This window comes from Hipposideros armiger, unplaced genomic scaffold, assembly GCF_001890085.2.
Source record: "Hipposideros armiger isolate ML-2016 unplaced genomic scaffold, ASM189008v1 scaffold_222, whole genome shotgun sequence".
In the NCBI taxonomy this organism is placed as follows: Eukaryota; Metazoa; Chordata; class Mammalia; order Chiroptera; family Hipposideridae; genus Hipposideros; species Hipposideros armiger.
This window is the reverse complement of record NW_017731572.1, coordinates 380,590-406,068: the sequence shown is the minus strand read 5'-3', so window position 1 is coordinate 406,068 and position 25,479 is coordinate 380,590. Positions and strand designations below refer to the sequence as shown.

Sequence of the window (25,479 nt, the reverse complement as noted above, 5' to 3'; positions counted from 1 at the left end):
GAGCAACAGCGGTTCGAGTCAGCCCGAGCTGAGCAGCCGTGAGCTGCCAACAGGTGGCGGGATGGCTCAGCTAAAAAAAAAAAAAAAAAAACACATAATAAACATAATTTATTTAAGAATTCTCCTACTGCAGAATTCTAAGTTGTTTATTGTGTTTTTATTATTATAAATAACACTGTGATAAGTATTTTCCTTCATAAATTTTTGCCCACATTACTGATCAGTACCTTCCAGGAGGTTCCTTGAAGTGGAATTACTATGTCAACAGGCATAAATGTTGTCACCAAGGCTCCTGACACTTACTGACAAATCGATTTCCGGAACGACTATACCATCTCCTGGTATGAGAAGCTGGGCAAAGTGAAGGGAAGTGTTCAATTCTGAAGTATTGAATATTTTAAAAAGATTTTCCATTTAGACCAGTGAAAAATGGTTTTTCATTGTTATAAGTTTTAATTCTTTAAAGGATGAATTTTTTTCACATTCGTGAGCTATTTTTCATACTCCAAGACTGCTGTGCATTTTTAATTGAGAAAGTCATTTTTTTCTTATCAAACTTACATTAACTCTTTCTATATTAAGAAAAGTAATCATTTATCTGTCATGTTCATGAAAAATGTTTTTCACCCATTTAGTTACCTTAATTTTGTTTGGGGTTATTTTTATGTATAAAAATTGTGTTTTTTCTTTTTAAATATACTCGTCTATTAATCTCTTCTTTAGTGATTTTTTTCCCATTGCTTTTATAATTATAAAGACCTTCCCCATCCAAACATGAGTCAAATAGTCATCCATTTTCTTCTTTATTATTTTCATATTTTATGTTTTTTCATCCATTACCAACTTACTTTGCTATAAGACATACATCAAACCTGAACTGATTCCTTTTCCCAAAGCGTTCTTTTTCCAGGCACTGCTCACTGAAGGATCTGTGCTGCTGCTTCCGTCATCATATGTGACATTCTTATAAAGACCAGCTTCCCTTCCTGGGCTCCCTTTTCTGTTCTATTGGTCTGTATAACTGTTTACATCAGTCTCCCATTATTATAATGATTTTACCTGTATTAAATGACAGACCCTTAATATTGACAGATCTATTGGGTTGTCGGAGAAGTCGTGACATATTTTTTCTATGTTTTTCATTGCAAAAATGCGTCATGACTTTTCCGACAACCCAATAATATTGATGAACACTCTTCTTTTAAAACTCTTTACTATTCTTGTAGTATTCTTGCAGATAACTACTTAAGAATCATTTTTCCAAGCAATGTTTTAATACCTTGGGATTTTGATGAGAGGTCTGAGTATATGGCGTTTTGAGGCTTACTCCTCTGCTGGCCTATTTTAACTAGGAGCTGTTCTTCCATATGGTCAAATACAATAGCACACACGTGCTCTCCTGTGACTTTTGCCCCCCATCTGAGTCCAGATCTGGCAGAGCAGCTATCTTATCCTTTAGACCAAACCAGTCCTTTCCTATCCTATCATTGTTGCTTCCACATGGGTCCAGATCTCATCCCTGTACACCTGAGCTCCTACATCAACTTCCCACAGGGCTCCTGTCCTCCAGGTGTTCCCTCCCAGAGGCTCCCCTGCATATTGCTACTTCCTCAACCTGTCTTTCCACATATCCTCTCTCAGCATCCTATAATGGCATTATCAAGGCAGACTGGCTTTGTAAACTCATCAAAGTCTGGCTCAAGGTAAGATCTAATGGACCCATGTCAGCAGATGGGATGAAGGGGAAAGAAAAAAAAAAAAGAATGGGGATATAGTGAGCTGTGTATCATATCACAAATAAAATCCTGCTGCAAGGGAGTATATGGGAAATCTCCGTACTTTTCACTCAATTTTGTTGTGAACCTGCTCTAAAAAATGAAGTCTATTAAAACAAAATTCCTACTGCAGCAAACTCTACAGCAATATTTTCAAACTTTTTGGCCTGCTACCCATAATAAGAAATATGTTTATGTTGAATTACAGTACATACACACATATTTGGAACAAAAATCTCCTGAAACACTACCTGCCCTGACATCTAATATTTTCTATTTGCATTCTGATGTTTTTTATTTAATCTTATCATTTCATTTGTTATAAACGATGGTTGCAACCTATAAAATGATTTCACAACACACTAATGGGTCATGAAATACAGTCTGAAAATTGCTGCTCCAAAGGAATCCTTGTGAAATAGTATTATGATAAATATACTGCTTAAAATTAAAATCATAGATCTCATTTGATACTTGCTCTCTCTCTGGTATATTAGCAAAGGAAAATAATTAACTAGATTCCACTAGGGGAAAGCAATGGTTTGTCATACAGTTCCCATCCTTCGTCGTTTTCTTCCTCCAGGGTTCTGGGATCTTTTGTATACATAAAAGTGTGTGTGTGTGTGTGTGTGTGTGTGTGTGTGTGTGTGTGTGTGTGTAGGTAGGACTGACAGAAAGATTTCATATAACTGCAGTGTTTTGGAAGAATACAGAAGGCAAAGGGGGATTGCTTTACAACCAGACAAACTCAAATCTCTTCTTCTCCTGTCCTAAAATACATGATTGATATGAAGTATTTGTTGTTTCTGCTGTTTAATGACAGGTGCATGAAGATTAAATAAAACACGGGTTTATGTCTGTTTTATTTTGTTGAGGGTGGATTAGTTACTATTCACTATAACCAGAATAAAGAAAATCTAGTTACTCTGAACCCTCTTGTTAGGAGGGGTACCAATGGCTGTTACATAATCTTTTTTGTAATGGAATTCTACCATATCTGTATAGGTCTCAATCTGTACTAATCTTAACTCTCTCGGAGAAAGACAGCTGTCACAACAGATAAGACTGAAGGCAGCAGATTTGATGTGTGGTCTTTCTTCCATGATTAACTATACGTGTCAACAGCTGTATAACCAGAGATGAGGCAACCCAGCCTCGGTATTCAAACTAGACCGACCAGATCACGACTGGTTATAGCCAATGCAATAGGAACCAAGTCCTAATCTCTCCCCCACCACCTCTAATTTAATGACAGATCAGAAATGGCTCTGACCAATGAAAGATCACTCACCTATGCAGGTGGGTCGTGGGATCCTCTCACTGACATGAAGGTGCAGTCCTGCCAGCTCTTCCCCATACTCAGTTGAATTAGTCAGGTCAGGCTTGGAATTGGAAACGCCTGCTACAGAGAGAGAGTATATGTGGGCCTAGATGCAAGTGGGGGACTGGGGACCAACGTGTTTTTCAAAGGAGTACCCTGAGTGTGAAAGGAAATAGGAAAGTTCTGGAGAGCCCTTAAGGTAACTCATTATGTGGAGGTTCTAAAATACCAGCACTCACAAAGCAACCAGCATGTATGGTTATCTTCTTTTCACAAAAAGCAGAGTCTGGGCAGACCGGTGTGAGGGTCACGATGAAGACCTCTCCAGTGGTCGGCTGAGACAGTGTGGTTTAGTGTTAAAGAGCGTGCACAGCCAGCCACAACTGAGTTCCACTGTAACTCAGCACCTGTGAGCTATGTAACAGCGAGCAAGTGACTTAATCTGACACTCACTTCATCATCTTAAGAATGGGAATACCATCACCCATGTCACAGACTAAAAGAGTTACTGTATGCAGTGCACCCACGACAGTTCGGATGCACAGAATACTTTCAATACAAGGAAGTGCTAACTGTAACTCGGCCATCTCCAACTCACCCCAGTTCCCAATGGTGTCTCTAATCATTTTCTCCACCCAGAGAACCTCAAGTTGAGCAGCTGTACTAGGAGTACATGGAAAATGCTTAACAGTCTTCCCACCTCCTTCCATCAGGCTAACCCATTCCCTCACCTCCAGAGACCATTTTCCCGTAGGTTTCCAGCATGAGATCCCAGTATTGCTCCTTCTGAGTGGAATCCAGGTGCCTCCACTGCTCCTAGGAGAAACACAAGGCTGTGAGTCCAAAGAAGGCTTCTGAAGCCTGCCTTCCCTGCTCAAAGGAGGTTGAGAAGACAGGAATGCCTCAGGATCCCGGCCATCAGAGAAAGTAAGGAATCGTGGGAGGTGCTCAAAAGAAAAGGCCAAGGGAAACCACAGTCCCCACATCAGTATGTCTTGCCCTGGTTAGAAAGCATTGAGGTTTTAGGGTCTGTATTTTTTTTAAGTTGCATGTCTTTAAGAGGAGAACAGAGAGAGAAGGCAGGAGCCCTTTCTGTACTGTCCTCTTCTTTAACTCTTCCAGTCCTTACGTAGAGGTCCTTGAACAGTAGGCACGTGATAGTCCCAACATTTCATTAAAATCTGGAAATTCAAGAGGGAAAAGAAAGAAATTAAAAAGGTATCTGTTGGGAAAGCAACAGCAAATCAGCGAAAAAGTGGGAAGAATCACCAATGAAGTCAACCAAGTTGTAAGTCTCACTGTGAAACATTAAATTCAGAGGAGAGAGGTGCTACAGCCATACACACTTGGAATCTCCTGGTAGCTCTGAGTTTAGGGCCTAACATTTGAGCAGTTTCCTCCCAGTGAGAGGGAAATCAGTGGGTCCTCTAGAGCAAGGCGTCCCTCCGTTACCCCCAAAACACACCTTTCTTATCTTATGGAACTGGAGACTCAAAACTGAGAATGCCATCTAAGTAGGGTCTACTTCATGAGTTCAAATTTCAATCTCCCCTCCAAGAAGACAACTGTTAGAAACTCAGTTTGTACAGCAGAGTGATTACAGTCTGGAGTCAGACATACTGAGTTTCAAATCCCAGTTCTGCCACTTTCTAGCTGTGTGATCTGGAGCAAGTTACTGAACCTTTCTGGGCCTTGGTCCACACTTAATGATAGTACTGAACTCAGAAATTGTTGGGAGGCTTAACGGAAATAATGCAAGTGTCACCTGTGTTCATAGCACTGTGTACTTTTCATTCATAGCATTCATCACAGTTTATTGAATATTTATGTACATGCATATGACAGAATACCCAACCTTTTTTATATACAGAGTATTAAATATAAGAGTATTTAATTAATAGTTGGTTCTACTAGCACAGGAGCACCATGAGAAATGGACTCTCCACTGTGCTCTTCCAGTCCCCAAGGCCCCACCCAGGACAGAGCAGTCCCTCGGTGTATGGTGCCTGGGTGAAATACACAGCTCTCAGCAGTACGTCCTCAGGAGGTGACGCATATTATCATTACTATCATATGTAGCGTATGGGATAGTCCATCTCCCAGACTCACCCTGAGGGTTTGCTGAGAGAATTAAGGGATTCTGTATGCTTCCAGAAACGCCCAAAGTTGATAGTCATGGATTATTATCATAAATAGCCAGGATATAGGGAGCAGAAAAGAGGAAAAGAATGAGAAGATGAAGTCAACTTCCTATTACAAATAAACTACTCAGAGAAGCCGTTCTCAGTCCCACCACATCAGAGGGAAGTGGAAATTGTTGAAAGAGAATGGAAACACCAAAAAGTCTTTAACTAGCAGATATTAAGCAAAAAAAAAATAAAAAGAAAACAAAGGATAGGAGGAGTTGAATTTTTTAGGGTGAAAAAAGTGAAAAGATGAAACATGACCTTAATAAATTTAACTACTAACTATAACCACATTTTTAATATAAATTGTAATTTACATTTTTTAAAGTAAGACTTGTCAGCAGTTTATTGTTAATTTTCTGTGAATGAAGCTACCTTAACAACCTCCTGAAAGTAACCAGCTTGAGCAAACCCTGCTGAATATAGGAGTTCTTGGCCTTCAGTGTCAGAACACAGACCCCTGGTCTGGCCCTGGCAGGGAAAAGGATGGGAATGCCAAGCACTGAAATGTGATTGGCTGCCTGGCTTGCTGGGTACGGGGCCTATTCCGTGGGCACCACAGTAGTAGCTGCCAAGTACAGTAGAAGGCAAAAAAGAACACAGCCACCAAAATCCCCAATGGCCACAATCAGCCCTTTCCAAAAACAGAAAAATGCTTCAGGAGGCTGTAAACAGTGTGCCTCCAGCTTAAAGCCACAAACTTCCTCAAGGAACCGCCAAGCCACTAGGGATGCTTGAATAAAACCCTTACTTAAGAGGCAAGATGCCAAGTGCAGCCATCTTGCTTTTTCTCATTTTTATAAGAGGAGGTAAAATCTAAATTCCTGTTCTGGAAGGGAGGGCAAAATACAAGATTTGATGGGGAAATCAGCTGTTTTGTATGGCAACAGCACCATCTTGTGGGTTTGTGAAGCATTACCACAGCCGACTTGCACAAAGGGTTCTTTGTACTGCATTCCTTTCCTGAAATTTTAAAACACAGGAATGTGAGTAAATGCATCCCGAGTCTATGTGGGGTTCTAATTCAGTCCCAGTTTCTAACAATTAAGTGCCACTGTGTGGGATGCTACTTCATTATTCTGGCATTATTCACCATATTCCTAACTTATGGAAGAGATTAGGGGAAGCAATGATATTTTTTAAATCCCTTCACTTACAAAGGATTCCATTAAATTTCAATGTCCTGATGCAAATAGCTGTTCATAGTTTGGGGGAGGGATACTGGGACTGGGTAGGGATGAGTTTTGCTTGTTGGGCTCAGTGGCTGTTACTCAGTTGTCTGCGACATAGAGGGGATTTTACACACACACACACACACACACACACACACACACACACACACACACACACGGTGCTTCTGGTGAGCGCTTCTGGTGAGCATTTCGAATCTTTTCACTTTAAGCTATCCAGAACAGGTCATGGTAAATGTCAGTATGTTATGTAGAGATAATGTTTAACTCTACTAGTTAAAATTTGTTAATAAAGCCGGTTGACTCCCGCATGGGATGGTTGCTATGCCCACCTGCAACTAACACTGAACTCGGCACCTTGAGCTGAGCTGCTGCCTGGATGGCTCAGTGGATAGAGCGTGTGCTCTTAACAACAAGGCTGCTGGTTTGACTCCCGCATGGGATGGTGGCTACACCCACCCACAACTAAGATTGAACTCAGCACCTTGAGCTTAGAGGCCACGAGCTGCCAACGGGAAGCCAGATGGCGACTGGCGTCCTCCACAACGAAGATTGAAGAACAACAACTTGGCTGGTCCCCTTTCCCAATTCCCCAACACTGTTCCCCTCCCCCAATTCCCCAATTAAAAAAAAATGTTAATAAATTGTATATGCCTTTCATAGGAATACTCTGTACTTACTACAGAAGCAACAATAATCCTCCAAGTCTGCTTGAAATATTTGAAAGAATACACAATCTTTTTCATCAAATAACTTCCTGCCTAACAGCTTCCTTTCTGGGTCCCTTGAAAGCAGGAAGGGCACACTTGAGTCACTGAAAAGGTATCTCCCCTTGCCCCCTCCCCATCCCTCTGCCTGGGATAAACTACCAATTGGGTATTCTGGTTTCTAAATCTTTGAGCCTGGAAAGCTGGAGCTCAGACCTGGTCATTAATACCACCTACTGGCTTCACTATCTTCACCTGTACTTTAAATTACCTCACAAGGCATGTCCTAAAAAGCGGACTCCAAAGCTTTGAAACAATGTTTTGATTAGGTGTACAGGTTCCTGAAAATCTTGATTTTTAACAAATGCAACCTTTCAGAGCTGTTAACTACATAATCAAGATGAACCTGTCCCACAGATGTTTGTATACAGACAAGATGGAATAACAGGGACTGACTTACCTTCCTGCCCCAAAACAAATAAAAAAGGGAACAAAATAAATGAAACAATGGTTTGCAGATATTGCCTGTTAGGCAGAGCAGAGCAGAGATCCCTGAAAGCAGAGAAACAAATTAAGGGAATCCTACAGTTACCCACATCTACTACTGGAGAGAGCATCCAGAGCAGCACAGGGAGGGGAATCCTGGCAGAGCCAGGCAGCCCCCGAATTGAGCAGAAGGAACTGAGCTCTGAGTCTGGGAAGCCAAGGGAGCTACAGTCAGCAGGGCGGAAGCCCAGAAGGGAGGAGCTGCACCAAGAGAGCTCCAGAGATCTGCAGAGGGTCCTACTCAAATCCAGGAAAGAGCCACGCAGAAGCAGCCGAGGGAATAATCCCCTGAGGTTGCACAGTGCTAGAAATACTTCATTACTTCCAGCAGCCAGAGTGGAAAACCTTGTATATCTGGAAACATCAGGAAGAGTACTCAGAAGGGTATTGCTTTTGTAGTGGGGAAAAATTAGCCCTAGACGAGCGGCTTCTCTGGTGCCGTGTAACACACAGTGTCCAAGTAACTTACAGACATCCCAGAGTACAGCTCAAAAACATTTAGAGGAATGCAAAAATATTATATCAAGCGCCTAGCAAGGTAAATGTCACAATGTCTGACATGCAATTAAAAATTACCAGGCATAAAAAGAGGCAAGAAAATGCAACTCAAAATGAGACTGAATCATCCACCAAAACTGACACCAAAACTGATAAATTAGGAGATAAAGACATTAGTACAAGTATTATAACCATATTCCATATGTTCAAGAAGCTGGAGGAAAGATTGAAAACATTAATACAGATATGAAAGATATAATAAAGCTCCAATTCAAACTTTGAGATAAAATACATACGAGATGAAAAATATGCTAGATGGATTAAAAGCAGATTAGAAACTGCAGAAGAAAAGATTCATTAACTTGAAGACATAAAAATACAAACTATCCACAATGAAACAAAAAAAGAGAAAGAAAAGAGCATCAGTAAGCTGTGGGACAACTTGAAGAGAGCTAATATATTAATATGTATACACATTATCATTATACAAATCCCATATGGATATTATTCTGAGTCCTCAAAGAAGTGAAGGAGGAGAAACAGAAAAAAAATAAATAGCTAAAATTTTTCCAAATTTGATGAAAACTAGAAACTCACAGGTCCAAGATGTTCAATGAAACATGAAGAAAATTACTCCAAGGCACATCACATACCAATTGTTTAAAACCAGTGAGAAAATATTAAAAGCAAGAGAGATACATTATATATAGAACAAAGATAGTATATATGGCATAATTCCATTTTATATAAAATTCTAGTAAATGAAAACTAATGTATGGTGACAGAAAAGCAGATCAGGAGTTGCCTCAGGATTGGGGGAGTGTAAAGCAGCAGGAGGAAACTTCTGGGGGTAACATGTTTATCTTGATTGTGGTCATGGTTTCATGTTTGCATATATGTCAAACAATGTACCAAACTGTACACTTTAAATATGTGCAGTGTATTGTTTGTCAATTATACCTCCATAAAGTTGGTGGGCAGGGCAGAGGGGAGGTTAACCTGTTCCACATTAGATACGAGCATTCAAAATCTCAAACCGACTCCGGTGTGAGAGGCCTAGACAAAAAAATGAAATAGTCTTTTCACAGCATAACCCAAAGATAATAAAAATGGAGAGAGAGACAAGATCGTCTGTTCCCAGCAACTTCTTCCAGGGCCCAGATCCCATTACTCAACATGACAAGTAGGAAACATTGTGCTTTAAGAAAAATATTGCAACTCAGGCTTCGTCCCCCAGGTTTCCCCTTGCTAGGCCTTCCTTTCTACTCCACTTCCGAGAAGCCTTCCTCTTCCGATCCTCCTCACTGCTGACCCACCCTCCAAGCCTGGTTCGGGGGTAAGAGAAGCAGCGCAACCCAGCTCACCTGAGGTGCTGTTTGGAGGAGTGAGGCTCCGAAGTCCTGGTCTCCGATGAGCCTTTCCTCAGACTGGGCAGGAAGCTGAGAAGCAGCCACTGCTGAAGTGAGAAACAGGAAGTTTGAAGAACTAGATGTCCTCCTCAACCAGTCCCCCGAGGGTACGGATAAAAATCTTCACAAGTTAAAACTGATACCTGTTTCGCCATCCGTTATTTCAAGACCCATAGTCACCTCCCTAACAAACTGCAACTCCCTCCAACCTTCCAGTCTCACCTATATTCTCACCCACCTCCTTTCTCAAAACTGAAATCTAAAAGGTCTGGCCCCATCATAAAGTGGTTTAAATTACAGGCTTTGGATCTCCAAATCAGGGTGATTCATGTAGATTTACCCTGTTTCTAGAGATACCCCAATCTGGGCAGTGTTATCATTTTCAACGCCCTCTTTTGCCTACTCACCACAATCCCCAAGTTCCTCTAAGAGCCCCACACACCACCATGAATAACTGTCCCACCTAATTCTTGCTCTGTGTCAGACTCCTCTTTCACGGTGTGGCCCAGTGGCTCCTCCGGCCCGGAGGGTGAATTCTGAAGTCCCAGCTCCTGAGGCATCACTTCAAGACGGGACTCCACTTCCCCCACATGGCAGCTGGCAGATTCCACCTTCTCGGATAAGATGTCCTGTCCTAGAACTTGGATGCTGATCTAGAGACCACATAGTACTAATTACTGCAAGATCCAGAGTGAGGGTTTCTAAGCTACAAAGTGAACCTTCTATAACAGATCACAAGACAGTTCTTAGGGACATGGAGTAGGGAAAGAGAAATACAGCTTCTATGTCTAGTCCAGCAGGATCCAGTGAGGGGCCAAAAGCTGAGGCCTGAACCAGGGCTAGGCCACCTTCGAGAAATGCCACTAATACTGTGTTTCTACTGAATAGTGTCCACCAGTTAAAACTCAGGCATCTTTTGAATGACTTCTCCAGCGTTCTAAAGATGGAATGGGATGGGAGGCTTTATCTTCAATCCCTAATGGCTAAAAAGTGTTCAGAGTCCCAGGGCATCTGAGAATTAGGTGAGGTATACGATACACTGATGTGGTAATAATAAGAAATAGATATTTGATCTTTGTCCCAGGTTCCTGGCACAGAGCTCCTAAAAGCCTTGAAATTACCAGATGGATGGGAGTGAGAGGAGCGACTTTTGTTATGCATGAGCCCCTTGCAACCATACCTGAGTTTATGCTAATGAGGTGACTCTTGGGCCCCTAAATAGCCTCAGGATGAGGGCTGATCACAGAGGAACCAATCAGGTGATTAGAGGGTTAGAAATTTCAGCCCCACTGCTCAACCTCTGGGAAAGGGACAGGGCTGGAAATTTTCAATCACCACCGGCCAACGTCTAAGCAATAAAACCTCCATGAAAACCCCTAAAGTATGGGGTTTGGGGAGCCTCCGAGTCAGCGAACAATAGAAGTGGACGGCATGGAGCGGGCATGGCAGCCCTGTGCAACCCCGTCTCCTCCGTTTGGTTGGTCCTGAGTCATATCCTTCATGATAAACTGGTAAATGTAAGTCAAGTGTTCCCTGGCGTTCTATGATCCGTTCTAGCAAATTAAGGAGAGGGTTGTGGGAACCTCCACATTTATAGCCAGCCGGTCGTAAGTATGGGTGGCCCTTCTGACTTGGGGCTGGTATCTGATCCTGAGCCTGTGGGCTCTGAGCCAACCAGAGGTATTCAGTGTTAGAAGTGAAAACTGTAGGACCCCCGGTTGGCATCAGAGAATTGAGACCTGGTTGTTAGTGTGGAAAACTCCACAGATTTGGTATCAGAAAAAAAGACAATACACCTGAGAAGACCCCAGAGGAGCCCTATGCTTCGCTCACAGATCGGAACACCCTCCCTCTGCTTACCCACTGCCACAGTCTCTGGGGGTCTCCCTTCAAGCTCTCCACAAGCGTCACCGCCTCCTCTCCACTGCCAGGACACTGTTTCCGCACCCACATCTGGATCTCCCCGGGCAGGATGGTCAGGAACTGCTCCAACATAAGGATCTCTAGGATCTGCTCCTTGGTGTGAACCTCTGGCTGCAGCCACTGGAAGCAGAGCTTCCGAAGCTGTCTCAGGGTCTCCTGAGGCCCAGACATCACCTGGTAAGGAAACTGCCGGAACCGCTGGCGTGCAGTCTCGGGGCTGGAGGGCTCCCCTGGAGGGGCAGCATCTGGTCCAGAAAATGGGGAGTCCTCGGCCTTCGCCAGTGGCGGCAGCAGCACTCGGGCCTGCCCCAGCTCAACGGGCATCATCCGGCCTGGCAAGTCCTCTGTGGTGAAGTGCTTATGGGAGGAAGCTGTCTCTGGGGAGGACTAGGTCTTCAGAGCCTCTCACAGGAACACGAGGAAGGGAGTGAGATCGAGTGCTACACAGAAGAAAGGGACACGTTATCAGAAAGAACCAATTCACATGCCCTACCTGAGAGGCCTCAGAGTCAACTGCGGATCTTTTCAAATCCATGCACACACCATTTTGAAAGACCGTAAACATGAAGCCACAAAACAAACCACTAGTACCATATCTAAACTGTCACTATCACCCTGGCCATTTTTCAATACTCCCTCTTGGCCTTCAAATGTCCAGACCAAGTAGAGGAATGAAATGCACCACCTGAACCATTTTCACTACAGTTTCCAGGTAAACAGCTCTTCTGCAAAAACACTTCTATATCTGCATCCATATGCCTATAGACTAAAAACTAAGGTTGAACAAAAACATCAAGGCCCTAGAAATAAAGGCTAATGTTGAAATGATCAGATGCTTCCATAATAAATGAGGTTCAAGAGAACAAATTTACTCCTCCCCATCAGGTGCAATGAAATTTCTAAGTGACCTCTTTTGAGTGCTGTGTTGAAAACTGGGAATTTATGAAAAGCCTGTCACACCTGAAATTTTCAACCTTGGGCTTAAAGAAGGTTTAGAATAAATACTGACTACCTCAAAAACATCCCTACAGACTTGAACCAAGTAATCACTGTTGTATAGTGAATGGTATCAACATAGAAAATAGCAACTAAGACGGCAAAAAGAGAAATATTAAAGGGCAAAGTTAATATTAAGATATTTTAAAAGAATTGTGCACTATATGTAGTTAGCTTTCTTGCATGTAATCCTAATGTTGGATTATTGGGTCAATCTTTAAATGTTATGAAGAAGCTAGAGGTCACCACTTCTCTGTAACACTAACCACAACAACCAAAAAACACCCAGTCACTTGGGCATCTGGCTTAATGAGAGATCAGTACAACACTAGCTTTTCATAGCTGCTTTTACCTTGAGGTATAAGAAGCAATGTCCTCCTCTCCCTACCACTTCACCCAAACATTTCCTCCTATATCACAAAATCATTAAAAAAAAAATTCTCAAGGTACAAAAAAGGAAAGAGTGAAGTAAACATATTTCATTCATATATTCATGCAGCAGCAGTGTGCTAAGGTAACATATATTATGTGCTCAATAAATATGTGTTTCAGGAATTCTATTTCTGGTCATGACAGAGTAACTGGTAGTAGAAACTAGTCCATCCATTGTAAACAACTATAAAATTGGTAAAAACTTATAAGGCAACTGTTTTCAAGCATTAGACAACAGACAGGCAAGAATGAAATCCCCGAGAGAAGGAAAACTCAGGAGGTGAGCCCCATGATCACCCTGAATGTCCGCATGGGGGCAATTTCCCAACGATGGTGCAGGAAGCTGGAGCTCAAGCAGAGATCAGTGGTCTCATTAATAAAAACTAAACTGAGGAGGCAGAGATCAGGATTTGCAGCCAAAGAAGTGGCTGGAATCTTAAGAACAGGGCAGTGGAGAGGAGAGCTATCGGGTAGAGGCAGAAGTCTGTGTGGGGTTTCCTGTGAGCCCTTGGCCAAGGGTTAGACTGCTCATTAGCAGGATGAAACTGTGCAAGGTTTAACAGAGAGAAGTTGCTACCAGTTAAGAGCAAAAGAGAGATACAAAAGGCCAATCAGTGATGAGGGGCATGGGAGTTTTTGATCACTGAGTGTGAACTCTGCTTTCATTAACACTCAAGGCATCCTGAAATACCAGAAAGGTCACATGTTGGAGTAAAGACCATGCCCTAGAGTAAGACCTACTCTAAACCTGCCCTGAAAAGCCTACAGCCAAGCCTCAACAAAATCCACAGAGGCAACCCAGTCTGCTGGTCTAGTCTGATCTAGTTAGAACAACTTGGGAAACACCTCGGGCTTTCCAAAGATCTGCCGTAACGAGGCATAAAACCAAGACAACACAAGTCAAAGATGATCTGTCAATACCTGAACTGCCTGCTAGAACAAGTCAACACTCTTCAGAGGAAGATAACAGAATCCTTTGCATCAACAATGTACCATCATAATATCCAGGATGCAATCCAAAATTACTAGACATATAAAGAAATAGGGGGGCTGGCCGAGTGGCTCAGTAGGTTAAGAGTTGGCTTAAGAGCACGAGCTCTGAGCAACAGGGCCACTGGTTCAATTCCCATATGGGCCAGTGACCCTGCGTCCAAGCTGAGCTGTCGTTGAGCTGCCAACAGGTGGCAGGATGGCTCAGCTGGTGTAACAACAAGATTCCCTGTTTGATGGTGGGCTACGCCCACCTGCAACTAAGACTGAACTTGGCACCTTGAGTTGAGCTGCTGCCCGGATGGCTCAGTGGATAGAGCGTGCGCTCTTTACAACAAGGCTTCTGGGTTTGACTCCTGCATGGGATGGTGGCTATGCCCACCCGCTACTAACACTGAACTCGGCACCCTGAGCTGAGCTGCCGCCCGGATGGCTCAGAAGATAGAGCGTGCGCTCTTAACAACAAGGCTGCTGGTTCGACTCCCACATGGGATGGTGGCTATGCCCACCCGCAACTAAGATTGTAACACAGCAACCTGAGCTTAGAGGCCACAGGCTGCCAGATGGCGACTGGCGCCCTCCACAATGAAGATTGAAGAACAACAACAACTTGGCTGGTCCCCTCCCCCAATTCCCCAATAAAATTCTTTAAAAAAAAAAAAAAAAAGAAAAGAAATGGGAAAATATGACTCAAAGTCAAGGGAAAAAGTAGTCAAGAGAAACCAACTCCAAGGTGGCCTGAGGACTTAAAGAAAAAAATAGTCTTAGTGAGAGAAGAGACAAGGACTTCTCACAGAGAAACAGAAATTATAAAAAGAACCAAATGCAAATTCTAGAAAAAGAACCATCAACCCAGAATTCCACATCCAACAAAAACATCTTTCAAAAGGAAAAATTAAAGACATTTTTCAGATAAATACGGTAGAAGAATTTTTCACCAGTGACTTGTACTACAAGAAATGCTAAAGGACATTCTTCCAGTTGAAGAGAAAGAAATGAAGATCTTCAAAAATGGTAAATATATAATGAATAAATATAAAGCACTATGCTTTTATTTTTTTCTAACTTTCCTAAAAGGCAACCGGCTGCTAAAAGCAAAAATAACAGTATAAGTAGAACATAACATAAATAGAAGTAAAAGATATTAAAACAGCACAAAGGAGGGGATAAACGGAATCAATTTGTTGTTAGGTTATTACATTTATGAACTGCTAATTGAGAAACAGGAAGTGGTAACTGAGTGGTGGTGTCAGGTGAAAACTGGGAAGTATGAAGGTCTTAAGTGAGAGGCAGAAAATGAGAAAGGTGAGTTGTGAAGTATACAGTGGTACAATATTAAAGTAGACTCTAAGTGAAAATAAACTTTGATGATCTAAGGATGCCTACTACTAGCTGTAAAAAAGATTACACACTGAGGTACACTTAAAAAGCCAAAAAGGAATACTACAAAACATTCAATAACCCAAAATGTGATAGGAAAGGGTCAAGAGAAGAGTCAAAACCAGAAAGATCAAATGGAAAAAAGACAATATGGTAGACTAACACCAAACCACAGCAATAATTTACATTAAATGTAAATGGACAAAACAAACTATATAGCAGAGATGTCAGATTTAAAAAAGCAAGACCCAACCATATACTGTCTATAAGAGATACTTTACATATAAAGACACAGATAGCTTGGAAATAAAATGGTGAGAAAAAGACATTCTATGCAAACAGCAAGCACATGAAAGATGCTATGGCTATATTAGTATGTGACCAAGAGACTTCAAGACAAAGAGAAAAAGAGGAACATTTCATTATGATAAAGGGGTTAAATCATCCAGAACACAAAACAACCCTAAATGTATATGTACCTAGTATCAGGTCTAAAGGAATAAATCCTCAGTCATAGTTGGAGATTTTAACACCCTTCTCTCAGTAATTGATAGGACAAGTAACCCCCCCCCAAAAAAAAATCAGTAAGGATAGAAAATCTGCATGATACTATCAACCAACTTGATCTAATTGATATTTAAACCCAACAACTGCAGACTACACATTGATTTCAAGTGAACAGGCAACAGTCACCAAAACACAATATGCATAATTAACTTTCAGAAGACTGGAAACTTAAAGTATATATTCTTTGACCACAGTCCAATTAAATTTTAAATTAATAACAATAGGATATCTACAAAATCCCAATATATGGAAACTATTAAATAACAATCTTAAACTATCATCAAATAAAAAAATCACAAAGGAAATTAAAATATATTTTCATATCAAATGATAATGAAAACATTAAAATGTATAGAAAACAGCTAAAGCATTGTATAAACAGAAACATACAGCTTTAAATGTGTTTAAAAAATGAATAAACATACATGCATCCTTCATAAATCTATTTGGCTCCTGGGTTTCAAATGACAGGTAGCAAGATTTCAGATACAAGAGACTGATCAAATAAGTTATTCAAAATTATTTGGTTCCTGAATTAAGATAGCAGTTTAGAAAACATTTAGGGAAAATGACATTTAGGAAACACTATAGATCTTATACAGTATTTCAATCTGATTTAGTAATTATACTCTCACATAATAAGAAAAGTGCCTCATTTATTCAAAATTAAATTACTTTATGGCAGGTTTATATCCCAATGACCTCATAAGAATCTGCTCTTGTTAGAAAAAAAAAATGTAAGTTATCCCAAATGCATAGTTATTTATTAAAGCTATAACAAATTAGAATTTTAAAATGTACATCTAGGTAAGTATACCTACTATACATACATATATTAGTACCTTTTGTGGAGCACCTGCTATTGACAAAGACTCCTAAACCAAACTTTAGTCAAGCTCCTGAGTCCTCTTTTTGACTAGGCCTGGCCCTTGGAACTGTCCTTGGACCTCCTGGTTCAGTTTTATCAAGAATCTTGCTGGGTCGTTTAGGGGAAATCCTCTACCTTTGATATCTGACCAAATTCTACATCCCCAGCCCTTGGTAGCTGACCACCCTCAGTATATGATCAAATTCCTTATTCATCCTGGTCTGCTTTCAGCAAAACTCCTGTCAAGCAGTCTTAACCAGAATGCCCCTTAACCCAGACGTTTCCTTTGAGTAATTTTCCATCCACTGACCCCCACCCTACTCCTTGGCTATAAATCTCCACTTGTCCTCATCGTATTCAATCTCTCTCTATTACTGCAAAACCCCATTGCAGTAAGGACCCCAGAATGAAGTCGGCCTTACTGTCTAACAAGTGTCTGAGTAATGTTTTCTGTAACACTGTGTATCAGGTCCATAATAGACCCTGTTCGTGTCATTTCTAATCCTCATAATTACCCTGCAAGGTCAACATTACAGTTTACAGATCAGAAACCTCTGAGGCTCCCAGGGGCAGCCAAATTCAAACCCAGGAAGCCCTAAGGCCTGCGCTTTGGAGCGCTGCCAACGTTTGGAAATTTGTGGGGGCGGATTGAGGGGCTGTCTCAGTCAGCTCCGGGGAGTTATTGGCATTTAGCGCTCTGGAGGCCAGGGCTGCTCAAGTCCTGCAAGGCGCTGGGCAATGCTGCCCACTGCTGTGTTCTCCATCCTCCGCCCCCAACTACCACGGCCCCCTGGGGAGCGCGACACCGAGCATCAGTCCATCGGGTTCAGTCCAGCCTTTGGGGGAAGACAGGAGGCAGGGGCCCGATTTCGGTCCCAGTCCGGACAGGTGGCTGGAGAGTCCGGCGGGGCCCATAGGCTCCGGGACAGACAGCCAGGTCGGGGTGCAGGGGTTTCCACGACCCCAGAGTCCGCTCACAGCCTTGGCGCCCCTCCCCCGCCACCGCCGCAGCCCCGCCGCCGCTCCCAGGGACCCGGCCGAGTCCAGCGCAACGCGGGCGGCACCAGGCCCAACCCCGCGAGGCCGCGGCCGGGCCCGCCCAGCCCGCGCGCGCTCACCTCGGCCCGCGGCGCCGGCTCTGGGCGCACTTCCGGGAGACCTGCGGCTGCGCAAGCCTCGGGCGGCCGGCGGGAGGCGGGCAGCTACCCGGCTCCAGGGACAGGAGGCGGAGGCAGGGCGAGGGGCGGGGCCGGAACTGGGGCGCGGGCTCCGATTGGCGCGGCGCTTGGCCATTCCGCTGCGCTGGGGCCGCTTTTCCGTCGCTTGCAGCCGGCGGTTCAGTCCTTCGTTCAAGTTTGTGCATTCGTTTATCTCTCACCAAACAGACATTTATTGAGGCATTGGTTTGTTCCAGGCACAGGGCCAAGCATTGCGAGGGCTACAAAGATCATTTCCCTTGTCTACCCCAGACCCCTCTGCCAGCCCCAACCTCGCTCAGCCTTGCTTCTCCGACTCTCACCAGCCCTGCATTTCCTGGGCACTGTACTTCCACCTCTCCCCTTTCAGTGATGGAATTCAGTGGGGTGCCGACCTCTCGTCCCACCTTCGTCTCCCCCCTCCCACCCATCCCCTTGCACTCCAACATGGATGTCATCCTTGCCCCCTCCCTCCCCTCTGCTTCCCTTTCCCACAAGCCAACAGTCGCCAGACCCTGTGGTTTACCTCCTTATCGCTCAGACACCTCTCCCTTTCTCCATTCCCTACCTCTACCTCCTTTCCACATCACTTCTAAGCGACATAATGGCCGCAACCGTCTCTCCAGTTTCTGAGCTTCCAACCTTGCCCATTTCCAGGCCGTCCTGCACTCAACCACACAGTCATCTTGTGGTAGAAATATCACATGTCCAAATCTAGGCGACTGAAGTTATGTGTGTATTATATGTGTTTTCAATCTTGGGCAATTGGCAAACTGGAAAGCATTCAAAAAGGGAGTTGCTAGTATGGCGAAGTGCCCTGTCCCATGTTAGGAGGAACCGGAGATATCTCTTCTTGAAGAAACAAAGCTTTTGAGTAGGGAGGAGGTGGGGATCCTGATATCTTCACATATCTGAAAAACAGACCCAGTAGAAAAGGGATTCAACATGTTCCCTAGCTCCTCAGGCCTGAACAAGATTCACCGTGTGAAACTATTCAGCTTGGCCCCGGTGGAAGTTTCCAAAGTTAACTTGAATAACAATATTGATTTACGAGTACCTTAGCAGAGCATGGGTAACAATTTATCAAGAACATTTAGAGGGACACCTGCAGTGGGTGTTCTTTACAACACCAAAGTGCTTTGCTTCTAAGAAAGTCAACAGGGGCCAGCCAAGTGGTGCGATGGTTAAGAACTGGCTTGGGACGCCAGAGGGCCCCGGTGTGGATCCCACATATGAGGGCCAGTGACACTGCCCTCTACAGCTAAGATGCTGAACAGCAGCTCAACCTGGAGCTGGTCGACAGCTTAGGCTGCAGCCCCTGTGGCAGTGGGTTGCCATGGGCTACCGTGTGTGGCCAGCAGCCAACGTGAGCGGCCAGCAGCCGCAGTGAGCGGTCGTCCAGAAGCCGGCGACTGATCTGCCTCGCCCGGGAAGAGTGCAATGATGGTGCCAACTTGGGCCAGTGAAGCAACGTCCTCCACAACTAGACTGAAGACCAAAACAACAGCAACTTGTCTGTTCCCCTTCCCCAATTCCCCAGCGCTGTTTCCATCCCCCCAATTCCCCAATAAAAATCTTTAAAAAAAAAAAAAAAGAAAAGAAAGTCAACAGATGAGATAGTTTGGAAGGAAAATGGTGGATTTTTATCTTCAACATGGTAGCTTTTAGCTGATCAACATCCAAGGAAGATAACAGTAATTAGAAAGCTTTCACTGGGCCACAGACCCCTTTGTGAATCTGATGGAAGCTATAAATCTTTTCCCAAGGAAAATACACATACACAACTGCATAGAAAATTTTGCACACAAATTTTGGGAGCACACAAACTCACAGAGCACTGAAGCCCTGAAGCCCATCCTTGGAACCTATGAACCTCAGGTCAAGAACTCTAGCACTGGTAGATGTTTCATGATATGGAAGTGACACTTGGCAATTTAATAATGTCTTTATAAACTGGCTACTTGAGATGAAGCATGAAACTTCTCTTCTTTCTCAGCAGACTGAACAATCAAAAAATAATTTTTGAAAGTTGGGAGACATCTACCTCAACTTAGGAAAAAATGGGAAGGTGTCATCTATTTCCATTTATTTATTCATTCATTCAATAAATATGTATCAAATTCCTCCTCTGTGCCAGTACTGTTCCAACAGCTGGGTGTACAACAGTGAACTAAACAGATAAACTCCGTGCCCTCACAGGACTTATATTTTGTGAGAAACCTGGATGATAAATAAATACACAAGTAATAATAAGTATGTTGGGTGAGGATAAATGTTGTGGAGAAAATTAAGTGAATGTAAGGCGAGAGGATAGGTAGTATTACAGAAGAAGTGTAATTTATATAGGATGGTAGGGAAAAGCCAACTGCTAAAACAACCTTGAACCGAGAGTTGAAGAGCAAAGCTTGTGGATATCTGGGGGAGCTTTCCAGGCAGAAGAAATAATAAATGCCCAAGCCCTGAGATAATTCGTGAAAATAAAGAGAAGAGGGGTGAGGGGTGAGCCCTGCGACACACAACCATCTAGGGTCAGGGAGATAAGAAGGGTCCCTCAAAGGAGGAAGAGATGGAGAAGCCATTGAGGTAGGAGGAAAGCGAAGAGAGGGTGATGTCGTGGAAGCCAAGTGCACAAAATGTTCAAAGAAGGAGAAAGGGAGAGCAATCAACTGGATCAAATGCTAGTGATCAAATGTACAATGAGGATGGAGAATTGGCCATTGGTTTTAGCAACAGGGGAATCGTGGGTGACTTTGATGAAAATAGGTGGGAGCAGGAAAAGTCTGAATGGAGCAAATTCAGTAGAAAATAGGAGGAGAAGAATTAAAGCAAAAAACATAGATGAGTCATTCAAATTAGGGGCTATTACAGCATGTTTGTGTGTTAATTGGAATGATACAGTAGAGAAGAAAAATTGTATTGCAAGGAAGGGAAGGGACAACTACTGAACAGTATCCTTGAGCAGAGGAGACGTTAAGTTTTTTTTTTTTAATAACAAGGCTCTTAGGTACTCCTATAATCAAAGCCATGTGGGATGACCACAGAAAACATTCTCCAATGAAGAGGAACTTAAAGTCAAAACTTAAAAGCCACACCTAAAGCAATTCATCAAAAGAGACAGTCATCAGTTACCAAAAAAATGAAAGAACTTGCATCCCAAGAACTGGAGATCATAGAACAATCTGAAAGAGATTTTAAAATAAATATTCTGAGTTGTTCAAATAGGTAAAAGAAAAAGTAGAAACCATAAAACAACAGGACATTATGGACAGGGGGGAGGAGAAAGGGTGGGAAGAACGAAATAAACTGTAGGGCCAAGTATGTTTTTTACAAATTAAAAAAAAGATATTCAGTTTTTAAACTGAGACCCAGAAGGGATGAGTGCCTAACTCAAAGCCATAACGACATTCAGTTACTGATCCTGAATTTGAACTCTATTTTTTTCTGACTCCAAATTCCACGTTCTCTCCCCTCTCTGCTGCATGTTGCCCCGGGAGAGAGCAAGGTAACCAGGATTGTGGGCGACCTACAAAGATAAGACTGAAACTAATACAAGGATGAAATTAAATTGCATGAGATTTTGGTGGGTAGATTAGTTATTTCACCAAAAGTTCTCTGAAACATAGAAGCAGAAATATGAAAAGATATGTTGAACTGAGGGAGAGTTTCAGATTGACTCAAGGTTAAGGAAACGTGGGTATCAGTGGAGGATATCAGTGTGGAAATGCTGATCACATGGATGGGTCAGGGAATGGGAGACCAGAATAGAAACCAGTCCCAATAAATACTCTCCCTCTGCCAGCAAGTTGTGGTTTGTATCCTGTTGACTTCATTAGAGCAAACAGTGATTGAACCCATGGCAGAAGGAAACTGCATTGTCTTCTACGGGCTATTTAGAGAATAGAGAATTAAACAGAATGCTAACTCTGTTTTTCTGGTTAGGAGAAGTCCTAATTTATTACTTGTTTTATGGGGTCTGTCCTGAAGGAGATCTTCAAGATGGTCAAAAGGTTCAGGTGGTCATGTCTTGTAAATGACTTTCCTACAGCGGCTACAGTTGACACAAGAGACCACAAAAGAAGGAACCTGGCTTGAGAAATCCAAGTACTGAAGTTTATACCTTTAAAAAAAATCTGTGGACAAATCTTAATGCTTCTCTAACAAAACCAAATTCCTTCCTGAGGACATAAAATATCTTTAGACAAGGGGTTCTCCATCTGAGGCTTCAGGATTTCAATGACCAACTGCGCTCAATGCAGAGGTTTGTAGGTATGGGGATTTATCTGGAGGGTTCCTCAAATGGATCTGTGGGGAGGTTTTTTTGTGGGTTTATTTGTTTGTTTGTTTGTTTTTAAGTTTAGAAAGCCATTGAATGCTTGGGCAGGCTCCTTTAAACTTCTAAATCCATGGACCTGGAGAGATGAAAAAGAAATCCAGCTCCACCAGTATTGCATAATAACAGGCTGACTGGTCCCCTCATTTGTCGTATGTTGAGTAGACTTGGATCACAGTATGGGAGGTGCCATGAGGGAACAGGAGGAGAAGTTGACAGTGGGTCCCACCTTTTCATTTGCTTTCAACATTGAGACAAATTGAAGTTGACATGTGTTGGATTCAGTGGCTTTATGGATTGCTTTGCCTAGTTTTCACTAAACTAACCCTAACAAAATGAGCACATAGTTTCAAAAGTTTCCTGAAGAGTAATCTCAATTTGAAGGTTACAGTAACAATGCAAGCACAGGTAAACAACAAGAAAATGGCAGAACTACGCTTTTAGTTTGAGCCCTTTTTCAGATACATTGGGAAGTAATGAATGACAACGTAATCGGATCTGGCAGAAAATATTTTCAAATGTTAATAAGTCTACTAGAAATGTACACTTATATCTACTATCATTATGATGAATGTCGCCTTAACTATACATATGTACATGTGTATATTTTTATATAGTATGTACACTTATATATACTGTATGTAAATATGTGTATATATACTTATCTACACTATATGTAAATGTGTATATGTACATATGTGCATATGTACTTATATGTATGTATATATGCTTGTGTATAAATATATATATGACAGTATATATACAGAGTATTAAATATATACAAGTTATAAATACATACAGATTGCAGGTATATACACAGAACCATATGTACCATATTTCCCCATGTATAAGACACTCCCATGTATAAGATGCACCTCAATTTGGGGGCCCAAAATTTGAAAAAAATGTATTACATAAAGTTATTGAACTCAAGTTTTATTCATCATAAAATTCATACAACTCCTCATCACTTGCAGGAAATGCAAGTAAAAAAACTACAACCACTGTATAAGACGCACCCAGTTTTTAGACCCCAAATTTTTCGAAAAAGTGTGCGTCTTATACATGGGGAAATACGGTGTGTATATTATCTCCAGAACACAAAGATAATTTTTCATCATTATCTAAGGTCATACAATGTCTTATCAGATATTTTATGAAATTTCATTGTACCTAATGACAAATGTTTGGTAGCTTCTTTTGATCCAAATAAATGAAAATCAATACATAAAATTGTTTCATACAAAAGATTTTGGTGGTTTTTATTTTAAGACTGTAGATTTAAATTATTAAAATTTATATTTTAATTAGTTTGCAAGAGCTACTGTATCAGGGACTATGGAAATTAGTAGCCACATTTCATAAAAAATTATTGCTTAATTAGCAAATGTTATTGAAAAATGAACATGTGCTGCCAATGATGTACTTTCTCCATTTGGAAGTTTCACAAGTGTCTTTTTTCTCTTCTGACAATCATTAAAACTGTGTCAAAAATAAACTAAACTTAGAACCAAGTCTGAAAAACATTTCTGTATAATAGAGTGTTAAACCAAGATTTGCTCAAATAGTGAGGCAAACTCAGTTTTGTTGTTACAGTTTTAGTGGGAACTTGATTCAATATGTAAAATAGCTATTTTAAAATATTATTTTTTCATTCTTACTTCAGCCTTCCTTGACTTTTATTTTTGCATGTGTTTTATAGTATATAAAATGCAGGCAAAACAATACATGCATATTATTTATGAATAAAGCATGTACAAATAGTGGCTATCTAGACTCAAAGTATTTTTACTGGTAAGAGGTGCTTGATCAAGAAAGGAAGAGCTCACCGCTCCAAATCAGTGCTTCTCAAACATGGTTGCACATCAGACTCACACAGGGGGTGTGTGTTCAGCCCAGATTTCTTGCCTTCTCCCCTAATCAGAGATTCTCTGAGAAGTGGAGCCTAGAAATGTGATTTTTCAAACACATTTCAAAAATGATGATTTTGGCACTGATCTAAGGAAAAGCATTTCAATGCACAGTTATAAATAATTGTCTATGAACTCAAACTTCAAGAGACAAACATCTAGTTAGTTAGTGGCCCAAACTTATATGGGCAGGAATGATGCTAACACAACGCAGGAAGTAACACAATTGACTGGTAATCAAATGTCTTTGGAAGAAGTTAAAACAGAACAAGCTTTCAGCACTGACTTTCATCCATGAACTCTTAGCATAGAAATCCGTTTAGCTGAATAGCTCAGCCACCTCTCTGTACCTCAGTCCTCTCATCAGTAAAATGAGAGATAAAAGAACGACTTACTTCTGAGGATTGCTAAGAGAATTAAGTGAGATAATATATGTAAAATGCTCTAGAATGGTGCCTGACGTGTAGTAAAATCTCGCTGTTACTAGTATCATCATTTTTACTTACCATCCATTGTATATAGAATAGGAAAGTCCTGGAGAGAATGGTAATAAGAAATTACCATACCTGAGCATATTGCCACAATGTTTCAACATAATGTCCAGTATCTGAGAAGAAAAAACCTGATTTGTTACACTTAGAAATGTAATAAAAGTCTCCACTAAATGAATTTAGTTATGCAAAATGTGACACATTCTGCAATAGTGTAATGAATATCATAGTTTTAAGATTAAAAGTAAACACAAATGAAAACTGGATGTTGTCTCATAGAGATATCTATCTACCACTAATGCAGTTTTCTGTAACAGGCCAATCTTCATTTTATTTTATTTCCATCTTTTTAGAGTGAGCCTGTGCCTCTGAACTTAATCTCTGTCCTTGTCGAAATCAAGATTCCAGCTTGCTTCTGTCAAGAAGGGGGTTAGGGCTCTAACCACAGAGCCTAAAATTCACTGAATACTGGGATCTCACTTGGCCAAAACCGTCTATATATGTCGATCTCGGTTTTGAACTTTAATTTATGCCAGAGAAAGAGCTCCAACCCTCATATGCAGATCTCAAAAGCTTCTGACTCTGTAGCTTCTATTCTTTATCTCATTAACTGACCAGGGCCCCTTTAAAATTTAGGAGGTTCTATTCAGCTAACAGTCTTGGAGGGATTTGAGAAGACTTATACTCCCTTAAACCTTCCATCATCCAGAATTCTTCTTTGGTCTCCATATGTGCTTCATCTTGACCCTTTTAACTAACTTCTA

At 41.8% G+C, this 25,479-nt stretch overlaps 1 protein-coding gene across 6 annotated transcripts in view; it reads right to left on the bottom strand.

The window, feature by feature from the left end:
* Positions 1–17,985, bottom strand: part of ZNF18 (zinc finger protein 18) — a 21,646-nt gene extending 3,661 nt beyond the window's left edge. The window contains exons 1-6 of one of the 6 annotated variants that reach the window (XM_019654453.1): positions 17,907–17,985; positions 11,493–11,995; positions 10,096–10,285; positions 9,588–9,679; positions 3,828–3,912; positions 3,067–3,177 (exon numbers count right to left, since the gene is read on the bottom strand). In XM_019654453.1, the coding sequence (XP_019509998.1) occupies positions 3,067–3,177; positions 3,828–3,912; positions 9,588–9,679; positions 10,096–10,285; positions 11,493–11,882 (868 nt within the window). In that variant the 5' untranslated portion in view covers positions 11,883–11,995; positions 17,907–17,985. The other 5 variants (XM_019654454.1, XM_019654456.1, XM_019654455.1 and 2 more) reach the window with 5 other exon arrangements.
* Positions 17,986–25,479: the final 7,494 nt, after the last annotated feature.